The sequence below is a fragment of the Catharus ustulatus genome, chromosome 6 (genome assembly GCF_009819885.2).
Source record: "Catharus ustulatus isolate bCatUst1 chromosome 6, bCatUst1.pri.v2, whole genome shotgun sequence".
Taxonomy (NCBI): Eukaryota; Metazoa; Chordata; class Aves; order Passeriformes; family Turdidae; genus Catharus; species Catharus ustulatus.
The window spans coordinates 59,417,849-59,435,395 of NC_046226.1; the positions used below are offsets into that span (position 1 = coordinate 59,417,849).

General features: G+C 44.7%; 1 protein-coding gene across 6 annotated transcripts in view; it reads left to right on the forward strand.

Annotated features, from left to right (window-relative positions):
• Positions 1-17,547, forward strand: part of TEAD1 (TEA domain transcription factor 1) — a 144,008-nt gene that overhangs the window by 106,858 nt on the left and 19,603 nt on the right. For 5 of the 6 annotated variants that reach the window (XM_033062393.2, XM_033062390.2, XM_033062388.2 and 2 more), the window contains 5 exons: positions 5,905-5,916; positions 7,119-7,253; positions 7,414-7,460; positions 7,883-7,944; positions 9,890-10,014. In XM_033062393.2, the coding sequence (XP_032918284.1) occupies positions 5,905-5,916; positions 7,119-7,253; positions 7,414-7,460; positions 7,883-7,944; positions 9,890-10,014 (381 nt within the window). The remainder of the gene's footprint in view (positions 1-5,904; positions 5,917-7,118; positions 7,254-7,413; positions 7,461-7,882; positions 7,945-9,889; positions 10,015-17,547) is intronic. The other variant, XM_033062391.2, reaches the window with a different exon arrangement.

Sequence of the window (17,547 nt, forward strand, 5' to 3'; positions counted from 1 at the left end):
CACCTGAAGAAGGGAAGACCTCTTTGGACAACACAATATTTTGCAAGGGCTTCATCCATAGCCTCATGGAGAAGAGAGCTCTCATTCCTCTTGCCTGCTGCAGTTGCTCCCTGGAGGTGGTGGAAGCTGCTGGTTTGGAACCTGAGATGGACCTTTGCTTCTCCAGGCATTTTGTCAGTGCTACTGCCTGTTTTTCTCATTATTCCTTTGTGGAACCATCCCTGTGGCCCACTGTCACCCAGAATCACCCAGAGCCATGGGCTGGTTAGGATTGAAAGGGACCTCTGGAGATCATTTAATCCAACCTCCCCCTGCCAAAGCAGTTTGCAGAGGGCTTCAGAAGCTGAGAAGGACATCCCTGGTGCAAAAGGAAGACAAGGTGGATACCTTCCAGCACCTCTGAGTGCTCATTGTTTCAGCAGGGACCAATTTTGGCAGCAGCCTGAACAGAACATCAATGTCCTCAGGAAGAAGGTGGGATCTTGCTGTCCTGGAGTGTGTCTGCATTCCCTGGTCAAGGGGTGACCAAGGAGAAGATAAAATGCAGGTTTTAGCAGCTGTGATTTTTCACAAGAGCATGTACTGACAGGACAAGGAGGAATGGCTTCAAACTGAAAGAGGTTTAGATTAGATATCAGGAGAAAAAAAATTACTGTGAGGGTGGTGAGGCTCTGGGGCTCTGGAAGAGGTTGCCCAGAGCAGCTGTGGGGGCCTCAGCCCTGGTAGTGTTCAAGGGCAGGCTGGATGGTGTTTGGAGCAACCTGGGATAGTGGGAGGTGACCTTTTGAAAAAGTCCCACCAGCAGTGGGCTTGGAAATAGATGATTTTTAAGGTCCCTTGCAACCCAATCAATTCTATTATTCTGTGCTTCCCACCCAGGCCAACTCACCCTTTTAACAGTGAGCTGCCACTTGTAAAACCTGTGCTTGGTGGCATCCAGGGAAGCAGTTACTACTTTAAAAAAAAAACCCCATATGCATCTGGTGTCAATTTTCTTTTGAGATGTGTCTGATCCCATCTGGCCCATTGGCCCCAGCTCCTGGCCTCAAAGTGTTTATAGAAATAACCCTTCTCCCCAAGTAGCTGCTGAGTTTGTTTTGTACCAAGAGATCTTATTGTCCTGCCTTGGTCTGAAAGCTGCTGATGAAGAGGAGAGGACTTGGGCAAATCTTGTGTTAATCTTCTGCAAAAATCCACAAGGATGGAAGGATCTCGGAGCTATCTGCACACATGGCATTGGAAGCTGTCCCAAGAGGCAGAAATCCCACCTGCATGCCAGAAAATCTGCAGCAAAGTCCCTTCTCTTCAGTGAGAAGTGCCTGCAGTCACTGTGCATGGATGGATGGATGGATGGATCCTTAGGCTGCAAGGAAATAAATGCTATTGCTGCCTTTCCAGACCACCAGTAGTGTCACCTCAACCCTTCCAGTGACGTCATGCATTTTAGTTCTCTTTGCAGCAGCAAAACCACACCTGTTTTAGAGATGTTAATCTTGATGTACTGAGGTTATTACAATCTTCCTGAAGTTAGAGGATTTAATGACATGAAAACGGGAAGAGAGATGAAGTTGTCCTTGGAGACAGATCTCCTCTTTGTGGCACGTCCACTCACCCTTGGGAGCAGGCAAAGTAGCATTTTTACACTCCAGGACTGTGTTCCTGTGCCAGGTACAGCAGTCCATAGTGTCAGGTCACAGCACTGCCCACCTTTGCATGACAGGGAGCCAAAGCCACCTCTGTCCACTCAGGACAAAAGATGGGTTGGAAGTTGTACATCAACAGAGAGTAAAGGTGTTCACAGCAGGGAGTACGTCTGTCTTGGGCTTTCATATCAGATTTTTTTCATAGTGCAAGATTAATTAGTGGCAAAAACCCCCCACATTAAAATGCCTACACTTCACATCTATTACATGTTTTTAAATCCATTATTCTACATTCCGCATTTAGGGATAAAAAGAAAATATTGTTGTCAATTCTAAAATGCTAAAGATAGCTCTATACTTTTTTAAATGAACAATGATAAAAGCCTTGAAAAATTCCCTTTGATGTGAATGGAGTCTTCAGCATTTTGAAATACAATAAGATGGATTAATTGCTACTCATTAGGCAGCAAGTTGGGACAGCTTTGAATGCGCATTCTCTTCTTGGCATTAGCTATTGCCTGGCTGAAATAGCCAGCTTTTGTATTTACTCCTGTCTTCTCTAATAATAAGCAAATTGGAGATCAGGGCTAGAAACACTGAAGTGCTCTCTATCTTTTGTCCAGAACAATTGTATATTGTCATGATTTGTTTATCTTTTTTGAGCTACAGCTAATTATTGTAAAGGTTATTTGAATCAATATGAGATCTGAGCAGAAATAACATCTGCAAAATTGCTTATTAGGAAGCTATTTTATGCTAGTGTTACTGTAACATCCATTTTGTGAGCAAATTGTTGTTTCTTATGTCTTTTTTTTTTTTTTTCCTTACATGAAAAGTTTTGCATTTTAAATACTGGTACAGGTTTTAGGGCTTCTTAATACTATTCTGTTGTGCTTACTTTTCCTCATACTGTCTTAGATTTTTTTTTTCTCCCAGAGTCATAGATAACATGGTATTCCAAGCCCCATTTATCATTCTAGGATAACAGTTTTTAATTTTTTGCTTAAGAACTTGTTTGATCTGATTGATTGAATTATTCTTCTGTTTATGTTGGATTAAAAGAAAGTCAAGCACAAATCCTTTTGTGCTTGTCATGTAAAAGTCTTGTTTCATGCAGGGCTTTTATAGATATTAAGATTTATAATTGGATGATACTGGGGAATTATTATTATTATTATTATTATTATTATCTAATTTAACTATGTATTTTTTTGCATTCCAAAACGAATTGTGAAAAGCAAACCCCAAGGGTCTGATTCATTAAAAGTTGTAGTCTCCTTGCATTAGGTGCCTAGAGCTCACAGCTCCCAAAAACAAAGTGTGTGCAGAAGCAGTCAGCTAAAGCTGAGACACATCCTGACCTGCACTGCAGAGATGGTATTTTAGGGATTTAGTGGAACCAGACCAGTTTTCCAGTGCCTGTGCTCTAAATCCACACTCATTACTCATGGAGTACCCCAGTGCAGAAGAGTTTGGTGAGTGGAGGGGAGGGCTGTGAGCTCAGCCTGTTGCTCACTCCAGTGTCATTCCTGCAGCAATCCCCTCTGAGCTCAGCAGCTGAGCAGGGTCAAACCAGGTCAGGCCAGATGGGACTATCCAGGGAATACCTTAAGCTCCAGCAGGATTTAATGGTTCAGTAGGAGGTGCTGTCCCCCCAAGCCTCTGCTGAACCTCAGCATGCTGGGCCAAACTTTTATTTTACTACATCAGTGTAAACCACATGGAGCTGAAGGAAATTATTCCAGCTTTACAAAGTGAGAGCAAAACCAAACCCTTTGTGTCTTGGACGAGATAGGAAACCAAAATCTTAACTATTTGCAGTCATTAAAAATCCCACAACGTTCCTGTTTCAGAGCAGGGGTGTTAACCCATTTGTCCTGGCCGAATTCCAACTTGGGTAATTACTGTAATCTGCCTGTGTAAATTACCCCTGCCGTTTTAATTGGATATATTACTTCTCTTGCTGCCTGAACTGTGATGTAATACCATTGTGTGTTATTAATCAGTTAGCAGGTCTCATCCCAGAAGCTGCTGCTTCACAGTGATAGGTGGAGAGCCTCATTCCGTCCTGGCCACGAGTGCTCTCTATTACAGCATGAAAAACCCCAACATACACTTGTTTTTAAGTGGCAGACAAGCTGATACTGCAATCTAAACAAGCAGCTTTAAAATGTGGGCATCCCAGTTATTTTTGAGGACCGTGGAGACTGCTTGGCTATACAAGCACAGGCAGCTTGCAGCTCTCCAAAAGTACCTGGAGCTGAAGGTGCTCTTTTGCCAGTGCAACTCAGGACCTCATAAATGTCTGCATTTGGCTTTGAATTTGATTTCTGCCACGTTTGGATGTAAAATTTGGGAAAAGCTGATCCTCCCACTGTGCAAAAATTTCTAAGCCTACAAAAGGTGAAACTTCCTGTTGTCCCAGATCAGATTTGTCAGCAGTGGGAGACTCTGTGGGGGTTGTTGAAGCACCCCAAAACTGGCCCTATTGCAAGGATTGCCCTTCTGAGCTGTCATGCTAAAGGTTTTTTTCTTTCTCTCCATCCTCCTGGAAGCATAATCAGTGAAAGAGGATGAGTTGAATGGCCCCACAAAACACAGATTATTCTAGGGTGAAAAGCAGCAATTGGCAAGAAGGAAGGCACATACCATTTTGTGTCACAAAAGAAAGGATGTTTTCTCCCTCCAAAAATGCCTGTCCCTAAAATTCAGGATCGTCAGATTCACTGTAATGGTGACTGAGAGCTCCCCAGAAGACTTTGAAGGAAGTGTAAATCTTCAGAAGTTTTTCTTAGTTCATCTCTTAGGGTGGGATTTGCCTGCTGGGTGTCCAACTCCTATTCTAGTCCTTGCATGGCAGTAACATTACAGAAGGTAATGCACTTCAGTTGGTGCCAGTGCCTCACAAGGCAGAAATAAATACAGCTGCTTTCTCCTGGAGTTGCACTAACACTAGCAGGGAATTAGCCAGTCTTTGGAGGGATACAGCAAGGCAAGATGAACAATTTCACAGACATATAACCTACCCTGGGCTCAGGCAACTCCCAGGAATGGCCTCTAACAGCCCTGTCAAAGCTTTCATTTGTAAATCCTCCTTTAGTTTAGATCCATCTAACAGTGGATCCAGAAGAGTTGGGCACCTTGGCAGGGGCACAGGCACTGGCTGCACCTTTGTGAGGTGGCACAGGCATGGCTGGTGGCAGTGTAGGACAGGAGCCTGCAGTGCCCCAGTGTGCCTGGAGAATAAAAGAGTCACAAAATCAGCACCCACACGGTTTTGGAGGTTGCTGGGACCCAGAGGCACATCTCTTGTGCTATGTATTTTACACACAGGATGCAGACCCCCTAAATGTTGGGGTTTGGTAGGATTCAGCAGGCTGGGTGAGACTCTCATGGTTCGGCTTTTCCAAGCCAGCTCTGCTTACAAAAAAAGGGTGAAACAGAGAAATCTGATAGGGCTAGATCTCCATATTGCTTCAGGACATCTCACTTTCATCCTTTGATGATGGAGGGTCCTTCTTGCTGTGTGAGAGTGTAGAAGGGTCTGTGGAGCTGCATGAGCCTCAGGATTCTGCCCCTTCTCAGCACCCAGCAAAGCAACTTTTTATCCTGGTGGTCTGCAGACATCCAAAGTAAAACAAGGCATGCACAAACCTCCTGTGCACCCATCCTGGGACAGGCAGGGCTGAGAGCCAGGGCTGACCTCCAGCTCCTAAGCAGAGATCTGATTGTGGTTATATTGCAAAGATACAGGTTCTGAGAAAGGACTGAGGGATGTGTTACCCCAGCGCAGGTGAGGTCAGGGTGTTAGAGCTGCTCAGGGAGCTCAGTACAGGGCTGTCCTAGAGCCTCACACCCTGCAGGGAGCACAGGGAGTGATGCTGAGCACAGGGAATGATGCTGAGCAGCTCTTGCCCTGCTCCACCTGCTGCTCTCCAGGCTGTGTCCCACAGGGGCTCCTTGCACAGCTGAGGAAAACACACTCAGCAACAATCCCTCTTCTTCAGTATCCTCAGCTTTCACACAGGGAGCTGGGGGCTGTTTCTCCCCAGGGTTTTATTGTTTGGGGTTTTTTTTTAAATCCTTTTTATCCCCCTTTTAATGAATCAGACCCTGGGTGAAAATAATGCATTTGTTTAAATCTGATATTTAATGTTGAGCAAACTGCTCTTCCTTTGTCTCTTACTATTTTGTTCATATTTTGCTAAGAGTCTGCCATTCTACACAAGCATTTTAATAAACTGTTTGTTGTTGTATCCAGGTAACAAGCATGGTAAGTATTTTGACTAAACCAAGTATTATGTACCTTAGCTGTGCTTGGCAGAATTTTTTGGCTAGCTTTTCCTGTACTTTCAGCCTGTGCTGTTTCTAAAGGAGCTATTCAAAGGAAGAAACTGCTCACCTATAGTACTACTCCATACAAGCTTTAGAGGGAGCATATGTGCAAAGTCATATATCATACATAAGAGCATGCACCTCTTGCCAGCATGCTTGCTACTTTGCTTGTAAAATAAAACCAGAGAAAAAGACCTCCCAAAACACCCTTGCCTAATACTGCTTGTGTTCCTTCACTCTTGGTGACACACCTAAATATTGTCACTTATTAATCCAGTTCTTCTGGATGAGGAGCCCTGCTTTACCAGCGTGTAACAGTCTGTTGTTTACTCATTTTCCTTGTCCTGAGACATCCCCCTGGTTAACCCTGCTGCATTGGGAGACCTTCCCTGTGTGTCCTGTGACCATGCCTGGCTGGCAGTGGCTGGGACTCTTAAGTGCTGCTCTAATGCACATAACTGATAATAACCTCCCTTTTCCTAAACTCCTTCCTGCGTGCTCGAAAAAAAGCAGGGATTTTATGGCTGGTGGCTTTGAGAACGCTGTAAACCAGTGAAATGCCACAACTGAAAATTTAAAATGCCATTTCCATGTTTGTGACCTAATTTTTGAAGTGTTTGTGGTAAAGTTGAACCCAAAATGTCTCTTAAGCCCCTAAGCATGAGGAAAGCTCTGCCCCTGTTTGCAGTTCTGCGTTCTCATTTTACGGCGCGATACAAAAGGCAAACTTCTCTTAGATGGAAATGATAGAGCTCAAATCTCAGTGCTCCCTGTCCTGCAGGCAGAGCTGAGCCTCAGGAGCACGCCCTGTTTAGCCAGCCTGATTTAAAAAAATCAGAATTTGCCCAGACAAACAAGTGGGCAGTAGTTTGCTCTACCAGAGCTTCCTGTGTGCTGGCAGAGCAAGCTGTGAGAATTCAGGTCTGCCATGCATGTCTGAGAGGAGGTTTTGCCTTGAGGTAGTTTGAGTGTTAGCCTCCGTGCTGTATTTTTATTTTTTTTCCTTCCTGCATGGTTTGCTATTTTTGCTATTTTCTGTGTGGCTTTTTAAGTTTTTAGTTACGTGCTTGTAGCTGCAGTTATTTGACATCGCTTGTTGTGCCAAATTTTTTAAGACTCCGTGTAATTGTCATGTTAAAGGATCAGACAGCAAAGGACAAAGCACTCCAGCACATGGCAGCAATGTCATCAGCTCAGATAGTCTCAGCTACTGCTATCCACAACAAGCTGGGCCTGCCAGGAATTCCCCGTCCTACATTTCCTGGGGCACCTGGGGTAAGTCATGAGTCCCAAAAAATTCCCTGTATTCCCTAACAATGCCCACTGAAAACCCAGACAGAATGAATGGGTTAAGTTTGCAAAAGGAATAAATGCTTGTTCAGAAGTTCTTCCAACAAAGAGAACAACCGTGTGCTGTTGTTTTTTCCTCTTGCAGTTTTGGCCGGGCATGATTCAAACGGGGCAGCCTGGATCCTCGCAAGAGTAAGTCTGAAAATTGCAAAATGTTTCTCTATGCAGGGTGAGGGGTGGCTTGTGCACTCTGTGAGACCAGGGAAGCAAGAATTTTTTTCCAAAAAGGAGGTAAAGATAGTTTTAGGGAAAGAAAGAGCCTTAACAGTGGTGTGAACTCATGCTCAAAGCGTTATAAGGGATCCCAAACCTCAAAACTGAGGCTGAGTACTGGATGGGCACCTTCCTCTGTGTCCCTGTGGTTGTGTCCTCTGGGAGCCCCAGCAGAGTGTAATTCTCATCCCCTCAATGCCCTGTTACATATGCTCTGCAAGGAAGAGATGTGTTTGTGGGCAGAGGTCACCAGCTATTTCCCCGTGCTGTGTGAGTCTGATGGAATTTCCTGGGGATGGCACAGTGATTTTTTTTTTTTTGTGCACCTCTCTTTATTGCAGCGTCAAGCCATTCGTTCAGCAGGCCTATCCTATCCAGCCATCAGTCACAGCTCCCATTTCAGGTAATTCTCCATTTATCCTCTGCTTTAAAAACACTTGCATTTTGTACTGAATGTGGTGTGTTCACTTCTGACCTGGGCAGAGCCACTACTCAGGAGCTCGTGTTCCCTCCAGCCAAAGGAAACACCAATCCCAGTGCCCTATTATTGTCTGATTATATGTCAGGGAAAATCACTGCATTTGGTTTTTTTTTTTGTTTTTTTTTTTTTTTTAGGTAGGAAGCACTAATGCATAGGCAAGGAGGTGTGATGTGTAATTTCCAGTCAGCACTCCATACTGTAGGAATTATTGTAAAAAATAAGCAATAGGATGAATGCTTCTTTTAACCTTAATTTACTTTAAACTGAGCCTAAAACCCCTTCCAAAGTCATATATGTTTAGCCTTAAGTGTAAAACTTCTCTGTGTGTCAGGTTGTTTATAGCTCATGCCCTCCTGGAGGTCCTGCTTTGCCTGGTACCACTTTGATAAGTACCTACTTTTATTCTGAATTCCATTGCTCAAATTGATCAAGCCCTTCCCATGGCTACTCCCCTGCTCCTTTGCCCAGGTGCCTTCCATGCCTGATTTCAGGAAAGGTCATTATTTCTTTGCAGATGACTTCTCATGCTACATCTCCCTTGTCAAATGACCCCAATGCTTCTGGTAGTTCCTGATGCAGATTTTTGACTCTTACCCAATTCTTTATGATTTCCTAACCTGCTATTTAATGCTTTGAACTAAAGCTGTTTTTCTGCAGTCATGAAAATGCCTTTTTCTTGACGTCCCTAATTTACAACATTATTTTCTAGGACAGGTGTTTTCTATTGTTTTCTTTTATCCTTCTGTGTTTTCTCTCAGAATAGGAATATTAGCACTTCTAAATCAGACAAAACTCGTGCATGAGTCTTTGCCTCATTAGAATTCCTGTCCAGCCAGTGACATTTGCAATTCCCTGTCTTGCCCCAGCTCACAGCCTCACATTGCCTAAATGTGAGGGTTGGGGTCAGGTGCCACATTCCCATTGTGGGTCATGGGCACACACTGCCCCTGACCTCCCCCTGTTTCTCAACCTGGCTTAGGATGATCTCTGTTCCTGTACTTTTGGTGCCTCTGCCCTGCCTTTCTTGTGCCTGAGTCTCTCCCAAGATGAGTTTTGCCTTTGAGCTGCTGCCTTTTCCTCTTCTTTTACAATTTTCTTTCCTTCTTGTCCAATTTTCTACAATGAGGACCAAGAGATAGCATTTATTCCTTCTCTTGAGGTGAATTAGAGAGGGGTGGTTAACATCCCTTCTCTATCTAGATCATGTCATTCTCTCCTTATTATCAATTTAAAACCTTTTTTTTTTTCTTTTTAGGGTATGATTCAGCTCTCTGCAGTAATTATTTGTTATTAGCTGTAACATAATGATGCCTAAAAGCTCCAAAAGAAGCCAAGACCCAATGTGCAAATACATAGTGAGAGGCAGTCCCTGCCTTGGAGAGCTTGTACTCTAAATAGGAGAGGGGAATTGAGAGTGGCAGAGGAAACAGGCAGAAAGAGGGGTGATTTATTGTAAAGTGGGGCACATTAGGAGCCAGAAAGGGAGGCCAGTTCTCTTGACTCCCAAGGCAGTGATGTCTCCTATGAATCTTTAGACTAGTTTCCAAGAGAAGGGTGCAGGTGAAGTCTCTGTAAATCTCCCTAATCCAGTACATCATTTAAACAAAAATTCTGCAGTGAGTTACAGCCCCAAGGAAGCAAAGCAGTAGATCTCTCCTTTCTGCCATTATTAGATTGCTGGGCTGGCACCTCTTTTTCTGCACATTGCCCTGAGTTTTTCCAATTTTAACTCACCCCGAATTAATTGCTCGCTAAAATTAATATAAATATCCAAGGGTTACATGCATAATTCCCAATTATACTTAATGGAGAGGGTATAAACAGAGGGAGTGTCAGCCTCTTCACTCAGGTGTTTGCTCTGTTCCAGGCTTTGAGCCCACATCAGCTCCAGCTCCCTCAGTCCCTGCGTGGCAGGGCCGATCCATTGGTACGACCAAGCTCAGGCTGGTGGAGTTCTCAGCTTTCCTTGAGCAGCAGAGGGATCCTGAATCTGTGAGTATTTATTACCCTGGTGTCCTCTGAGCCTCAGCTCTGCTGCTTTACTCCTGATTTCAGCTTTTCTCCTCCTCTCCCCACCCTCTGGGCACGCCTGTCTGATGGAACACTCTGGGTGTCTCTGTGTTCTCTGCTGCTCTGTGCAATATTCCTTTCACCTGGGACTGCATTTTCCCTTCTTGCCCTCTTTTTGCCCCATTTGCAGCAGGGAGAGGCCTCTGTGAAAGCAGGCAGGGTTGGCTCCGGCTGCCTCAGTGCTGACCTAGTTTAGCAGGTGTACCAAATTGCATTGTGTTCTTGGCAAGAATTCAGTGCTCCAACTCTGAGTTAAAGCCTAATCTGTTTCCTAACCAAAACACAGGAAGCATGGATATTGTGTTTGGGATTTTTTTTTTAAATGAAGTTTTAAATTTTCTTTTAATTTTCACTCTCTGTACTATACCTGCAAGGTTTCTGAAACTGGCTGTAATGTTTCATTCACTCCAGTAAGCCTTGAACCTTGACATTAATCACCATATATTTACCAAGAGCATTTCTCAGTAGCCTTGCACTGATTCTACTGCACCACAAATAAATTGAAAAAACTTCTTTCAGATCAAACCTGAGAATTTTTTCTGAGATAATTTCTGAAAAGCAAATACTGTCCTGAATGGGTGATATGGACAGGTCATTCCTGTTCAGATTCCAGGTGAAATACAACAGCCTGGAGAAGAGAGAAGCTATCATTTTCCTTTCATACTCCAGCACTGGAAACCATAGCATTTATGGGCTGTGGCCAGGGGTGTTATCCAGGGAGTGTTTACCCTGCACAGTGGAAGCCTTACAACACAGGAATGCTGCTGGCAGAGCCACATGCCCGTGAAAATACAGAATGTCTCAGCTATTCACACACTGAGCACGTGGCAGAGTGCTGCTGTGCTGAATGTCACCCTTGGCCTGGCTGAGCCAGCTGGGAGCTGCAGGGAATGTTTGGCAACAGGTGGGGTTCTCCCAGCTCTTACCTGGCTGCTGGGCATCCCTGGAATCCCTCTGCCTTCCCTTGGTCTTGTGGCTTCACCTCAGTGTCCCCTGGAGCCCCCTCCTGCACCCCAAACCTGGCCAGGGAGCACTTTGGATTTCTGCTGCACGGCACCCAGGTGTCCTGTCAGTCACCCCTGTCCATGTACAGATTTCCCAGCCCCTGCTGGCCCTGTGCAGCCTGTCCTGCTGGTTTCTGGGCTCTGCCACCCCCAGCCTGCCCCACACCAGGATGTGTGTGTGTGCTCCAGGAAAAACAGGATGTGCCATGCAGCACTCAGCCTTGCTGAAATCTCATTGCTCTGCAGCCTCATTGGTTGCTCTGCCACCTAATTATCCCTTTTCCATGGGTTTTTATAACAGAAGTCTATATGCAAGACCCAGAGGTGCAGTGCCTCTGTACCTATGGGGTTTTATGTGAAAAGGAGCAAACAGAGCAATTGGCATTGCAGGGAGAGAGCTTGCTTACCCAGGATGGCTCCACAAGTCCTGTAAAGCCTTCTTTGCAGCAAACTAATATTGTTTGGAATTCCTGAGGGTGCTGAGGCCCTCTGGGTCTTGTCCCAGCTTGCAAGAAGACAGCTGAGAAACCCACCTTTCAAAATGCTTGCATGCAGGACAGGCAAGAGCATCAAACTACCCAGACTTGTTTTTTTTTTAAAAGAAAGGAATGCTGTAACACTGCAAAAATGAGACTCTGTGAGAAGTCAGCTCCCAGTTTAGATTGTTCTTGCATCCAGGTGAGGCACTGGTGTGCCTCCTGCCAGCCTGCCCTGTCTCCAGAGCACAGACCTCTCCAGCAAGCACCAGGAATTCTCCTTGGAGGTGACAGCAAAGCCCCAGCCTCCCTTAGTGCCACGGCAGAAAAAGGCACTGCAGCTTTGCACACCTTTCTTTGTGTGGTTTTATTGCAGGTGTGGTTTGCACAGCAGAGAGAGGATGGGGTTTATTGCTTCTCAAATAAAAGCAGCCAGGCAGGTGACGTGTGTGTGCACACAGTGTGTGCACGTGCTGGGATTGCAGCACCTCCTCTGTGCCTCTGCTGGCCTCAGAAATGAATCTGTTCATGTGCTGCCACAGGAGAGGTGTGTGGGAGTTCTGTATCTTTTGGAAAAGGAAAGTTATTCATTGCATTGCTGACTTTTCACAGAAAATTACGTAAAATATTGTCTTCATCAAATGTGCTTCCAACACTTCACTGAAAAAAGGTGGGACCCTTCCTGCCTCTCTCTCCCAGCACAAAATCACACCAGAAAACCTCATAGGAGTAGAGGCAGGTAGACCAATTCCCACCTTAAAATGTAACCTGGAAGCTTATGGAAGTATTTGGCATGGCGTTAGGGGACAGGACTGGATCCTGGCAGCCCCTATTGCGGTACAGAAATTCAAAATTTGTATTTGTCAGTTGTGGTGACTCCCACTGCCTGCAGTGTGGCTGTGCATGGGCACAAAGGTCTTCCAATGGCAATTGGTGTTTAAAAGTCAAAAAGAATAGACAAACCTCAGTGCCAGGCAGTTAGGCATTTAGTAGTTTAGTTGAGAGTGAGCATTCTGGAGGGTTGGAGATCTGCTCTCACTTGTGGACAGCTGCTGATCTTTTTTCCCTGTCTAGACACAAAATTGTTCCATTTGCAAAAGACAAAAAACCAGGAAGGAAACAGTAAGCAGCCCTCCCTGTAACTCTGCATGGCAGGAGATATTCTGGGGAGCACAAGATGGCACAGTTGCAAAATGCTGGAATACTGGCTCTGAGGGTGGGTAAAATTGCTCCTCCTTTTACATGAAAATCGATCCAGTTGACAAATGTCAAGCTGTATTTTCCTTCTGTGGCATTTTGTGCTGAAGTGCAGCTCCTAAATGGTGCATGGAAGTTTCCTTTGCAGGTTCAAGCAGCAGCATTTCAGTTACCTTTGATTACTGCCTGCCCTATATAACTCTGATCTCAGCAGATGGAGCAGTTTGTGTGCCCATCTGTTGCTTCCAAGACAGGTTTTCCTTAATGGGGGCTTTCCATTTTTGTTGTAGTGGTTCTGTGAAAGTTCAGGACAAATACTTAAACCAAGCAACTCCATGTTCCCTGACAAATATAAACTGAGCATGCAAGCAGGTTAGAGAGGATCAATTGACTGCTGCACAAGGAGATACAAAACTCAAGGACTGTAACAGAAATGAGAATAATTCAAAATCTTCTCTCTATATATATACACATACACACACAAGCTTGATTTTCCATCAGAGAAAAAAGCCCTATCACCACCCAACAAAAAAACCCTTTATTCTCTTCCTTTCTGAGATTTCTCACTTTCTGTCACATTTTTTTAAATTGTGAGCCCTTCAGACAGCTTTACATTTTAAATAGATGTATAGGGCCATAAAGGACATGGCTGATGGACATTTTCAGTATTAGTCCACCCATGCAAACTGTCAGATTGTGTTAGGTCCGAATTTCAAAATGTATTTTAAAAAGTGGTGAAGAAATAAAACATTCTTTATGTTTTAATTCAGGTTTTATTGTTGTTGTAAAAGGACTTTGTGAGCCCAGGGAGAATTGTGCCTGAGAACCAGAAAGGGAAAGCAATTGCTCAAGGGCCATAAAAACAGCCTGCCATCATTAGCCAAATGCAGTAAAATTCACCAAAGTTAATCAAACCACCTAAGTGATGAAAAATAAATGAGATCTTTTCAAAAGAAGCCCTCCATCCTTGAACAATATCCATTGTTGGGAGGATTGTTTATCCTTTCTGTACTCTCTGTAAACAGTATAAAAAGCAGTCCAGCATTTCTCTGACGAGGAAGTCCTTGGTTTAGTGTCTCTGTGATGTGAAAGGACAAGAAAGCAAACTGACATTAGGGTGGATGTCCCAGACCCACAGACTGAGGATTTGAGGTCATTTTCATCTGGAACCAGAAGTTTTGCTGAGCATGAGGCTCATTTATTTTACTGTTCTGGAGGGCTGCATGTTGGCCCTGGGATGCAAATGTCACACTCTGTGAAACGCTCATTTTCCAGTGCCCATGGTTAGGAGTCCCAGGAAAGCTCTTTAAAGAGGTCCAGTGTTGACACAGGCTCACTGTGGCATGGCAGCAGATTTCCCATGCAGCAGGATTCCTGGGGAAATGATGGGAATGCCAGAACAGCTGCCTTCTTGGACTTCCCTTCTTCAAATCCGCTGCTGGGGAAATTTCCCAGTAAAATTGGAAGCTCAGGGGAGGCATGGGTTGGGTTGGCACTGGAGCAGGGTGGGCTGTGACTCTGCATTCCCCACTCTGCCTGCCCCCAGCACCCATCCTGGCTGTCTCCAGGGGTTTTTCCCTGGCTATGCCTCTGCCCTGCATCTCCCCAGCTTCCTGCAGCCCTACACCCACCCCAAATGCCTTGGCCTCAGAAGCTGGGAAATATCTCCTGCCCTGCTCTGCAGAGAGCAGATAATGACATGCTCACGTGTTCATTTGTTCAGTGGGGATGTAGATGGCCCTTCTTTGATAAGCAATATTCAGTAGTTTGTTTTCTTCTGCTGTTGAAATGCGTGGCCCCGTGCCCTGCTCGCTGTGCACTGTCTAACCTCCCTCCCAAATGGAATTAATAACTCCCTGCATTTGCATTTGTGTCTCACAGATGTGCTAGTGCAGTCTTTTTGGATGAAGAAGCATTATTACTCACAATTGACAAACCAAGAAGTTCAGGTGCAGAAGGATGAATGGGCCACTGATTTTGAGGGTCCCCTTTGATTTGTCATGAGCTTGATTTTGCAGAATACTTAACGTTATTGAGAGCTTCCTACAGTCAGGCGCAATTTTCCCATCTGAGCCCTCAGCACTTCTGGAACTGGGACTGCACAGTCTTAAATCAGACAGGCCAGAAGTGAAAGGTGCATCTTCAGTGCTGCAGAAAAGCTGATGGGAAGGTTGTGTAAGCACCTTGCCCGAGCAACCAGTCCCAGTTTCAAGCTGACACTGCTGTGGCAGTAGCTGGGAAGTGTCAGGGGACATTACCCACCTCTCCACTTCTGCAGCCATAAAGTCACCCAAAATCCCCTTTCACTTGGCATTTCTGGTTCAGTCCCTGAGCTGATCCAGGCAGGATTCTGAAGGCAGGGAGGTCCATGAAAGACCAGGTTGCCTATGCAGCTGTATCATAGCATAGAGCACAGAAAGTTCAGTCAACATTTCACAGGAAAGTGTTAAAAACCTTAACAAGAGGACTTGGTACAGACTCCAGTTATAGCATTAAAATGTCACGTTTACAACTCCCAGTCTGCTCCAGTGGAGGACAACAGCAGCAGGAATTAAATATTCAGTTACTAGTGTTTTGGTAGAAACAAGAAAACTTGTTGGCAGAGCAGGCGGTTTTCTTACATCAGCAGGAAATTAAAGAGTTTCAGATTTACGAGATACGGTGAGGCAGCAGAGCCCAGGCTGGGCAGGGCTTGGGTGAGAGCTGCACACACACAGACTGCTGATCCACCAGTGCCTGGGCTGGCTCCTGCTTGGGCAGGTGGCTCCAGCCGTGCCAGAGGGATGCTGTGCCCATGAGAGAGGTCACTGCCACAAAACCAGCTTTTTCCACCTGCCCTCCACCTTGCTGAGCATCTACATCACCCCATGGATGGGCAGCCAGTCACCCCCCAGGTGCTGCTCTGCATGGTTATGTCAGAATACAAGTGCAGAACTGGTGAGGAGCTGTTACACATATACATGTGCTGGCTGATAAAGCAGATGTAGGTGGTTTGTCTCTGCCCTGAACCAGCTTTGATGCTTGCATCCCCTACCATTGGCAATTTGTCTTGGTTCTTTCAAATTCCTAAGTGGATTATAATTTTTTTTTTCTCGTGGTATTATTTGACAACAGTCATATTTCATGGCTTTACTGCATTCTTTGGATAGTTGGAATTTTTCTAAGGGAAGGAGCTCAGCTTTGAGAGGCGGCCATCTCCAGGGCATGCCGTGTAATGCAGACACAGGAGACAGAACTGAAAGTGTTCTTCCTGTTTTTGTGTACTTGTGTACTCAGAAGATGCAGGATTGTCACTTGTGATGGTTTATGGCATCTAAAGCGCATTATTGCCCTGATGCCAGATGCAAATCCTTTAAATGCTGCAGCGTAAATTCCTCAGCAACTAATGTACTTCAGTGACTCTGGAATACCCAGTCTAAATCAACAGTGAATTCTCAGTATAATGAGGATGTTTTTAAGCTTTTCAGACACTAATGGGCTCAAAAATATAGGCAGAAAACTTTGCTCCTTTGCTTTTATCTGTGCACCAGTTCCTGTGGTGGAGAGTGTTTGTCCAAAAACGACAGGGATCGTTCCAGAGCCCATTTACCCTGCTCCAATATTGCATTATCATTTGTTAGCTCGCAGAAATATGTCTAATTAGCTGAGTAATGATTGCACTTAGCATAGGAATTGCAGCAACATAAGGAGAAAATAATCACACGCTGCAATATCAAAATAAACATTTCTGTCCTAAGAATGTTGTCAGGTGATGTCATGCCATCTGTCCTGCTGTACCCGCTCAGAAATTTTGCTGCAGCAGCATCTGGTGCTTTGGCGAGCTCTGCAGACAACTGTGGCAGCTCTGCAGCTGCCTCTAGCTCTGCTTTTATATTTAAAGAGTATTAAGGCTTCATGCTCCATGCCCCTGTAAATGTGTTTGCTTTTACTGAAGTTTGGATACTGAGCAATTTGGATATTAGCCTGGCTTGCAGAATAAGGTGCAGTGTGTGAATTGTCTTGGGAAATTGTAAAATACGGACTGTAAAATACAGCTCTTCCTTCCACAGCCTTCTTTGGACCAGGAGAGAGACATCCTTTTGGGGAGGAGGGCAATTTACAGGAGAATCTGAGCCCTACATTCTCTTTCCATAAAAATGTGGTTGTTTGTACAACCTGGAACAACTCCAGCTGAGAAGGCTGAGAGGAAACAATCCCCAAATTTTTTTTGCTTGTGGAAATGCCTTAATAAGATGTTACGTTTTCCTTTTTCCTTCCACAAAATTTAGAAAGAAATATGACCCTGCAAAAAAACACAGGCTGTATCTCATTTTTGGCCCCATACCCAGATGAGTGTTCTCTGGTTCTAAATTCAGATTTCACTGTGCTAGATGATTTTTTAATAGATTCCAATTTCATTTCCTAAGTGCAGAAATCTAGCCAGTCCATCTCCTTTTCCCCAGAGTTTTGGACATCTGCTAGGGAAGACTCTGCTCACACCAAAGGAAGGCTCTGAGTGGTTGCCCAATTCATTTAGATTTGTCACTTCAATTTGTTCATTCAGCAGGTACATTGTAAACAAAATAGCTTAAATGAGGTTTGCTTTGGGGTTTTAAATATTTTATTTGTGCCTAGCTTTTGGGAATTGCCCCTTATATACAGCATCTGTTCAATGTGACAGGGTTCTCAAGTGTTCATTGACTGCATATCAGCTTTCCCTTAACTGAGTTAGCAAAATGTTTTGTGATCTGCGTGGTGACAACCCCCAGTGTTCAATCCTGCCTCTCTGGAGCTCCTTC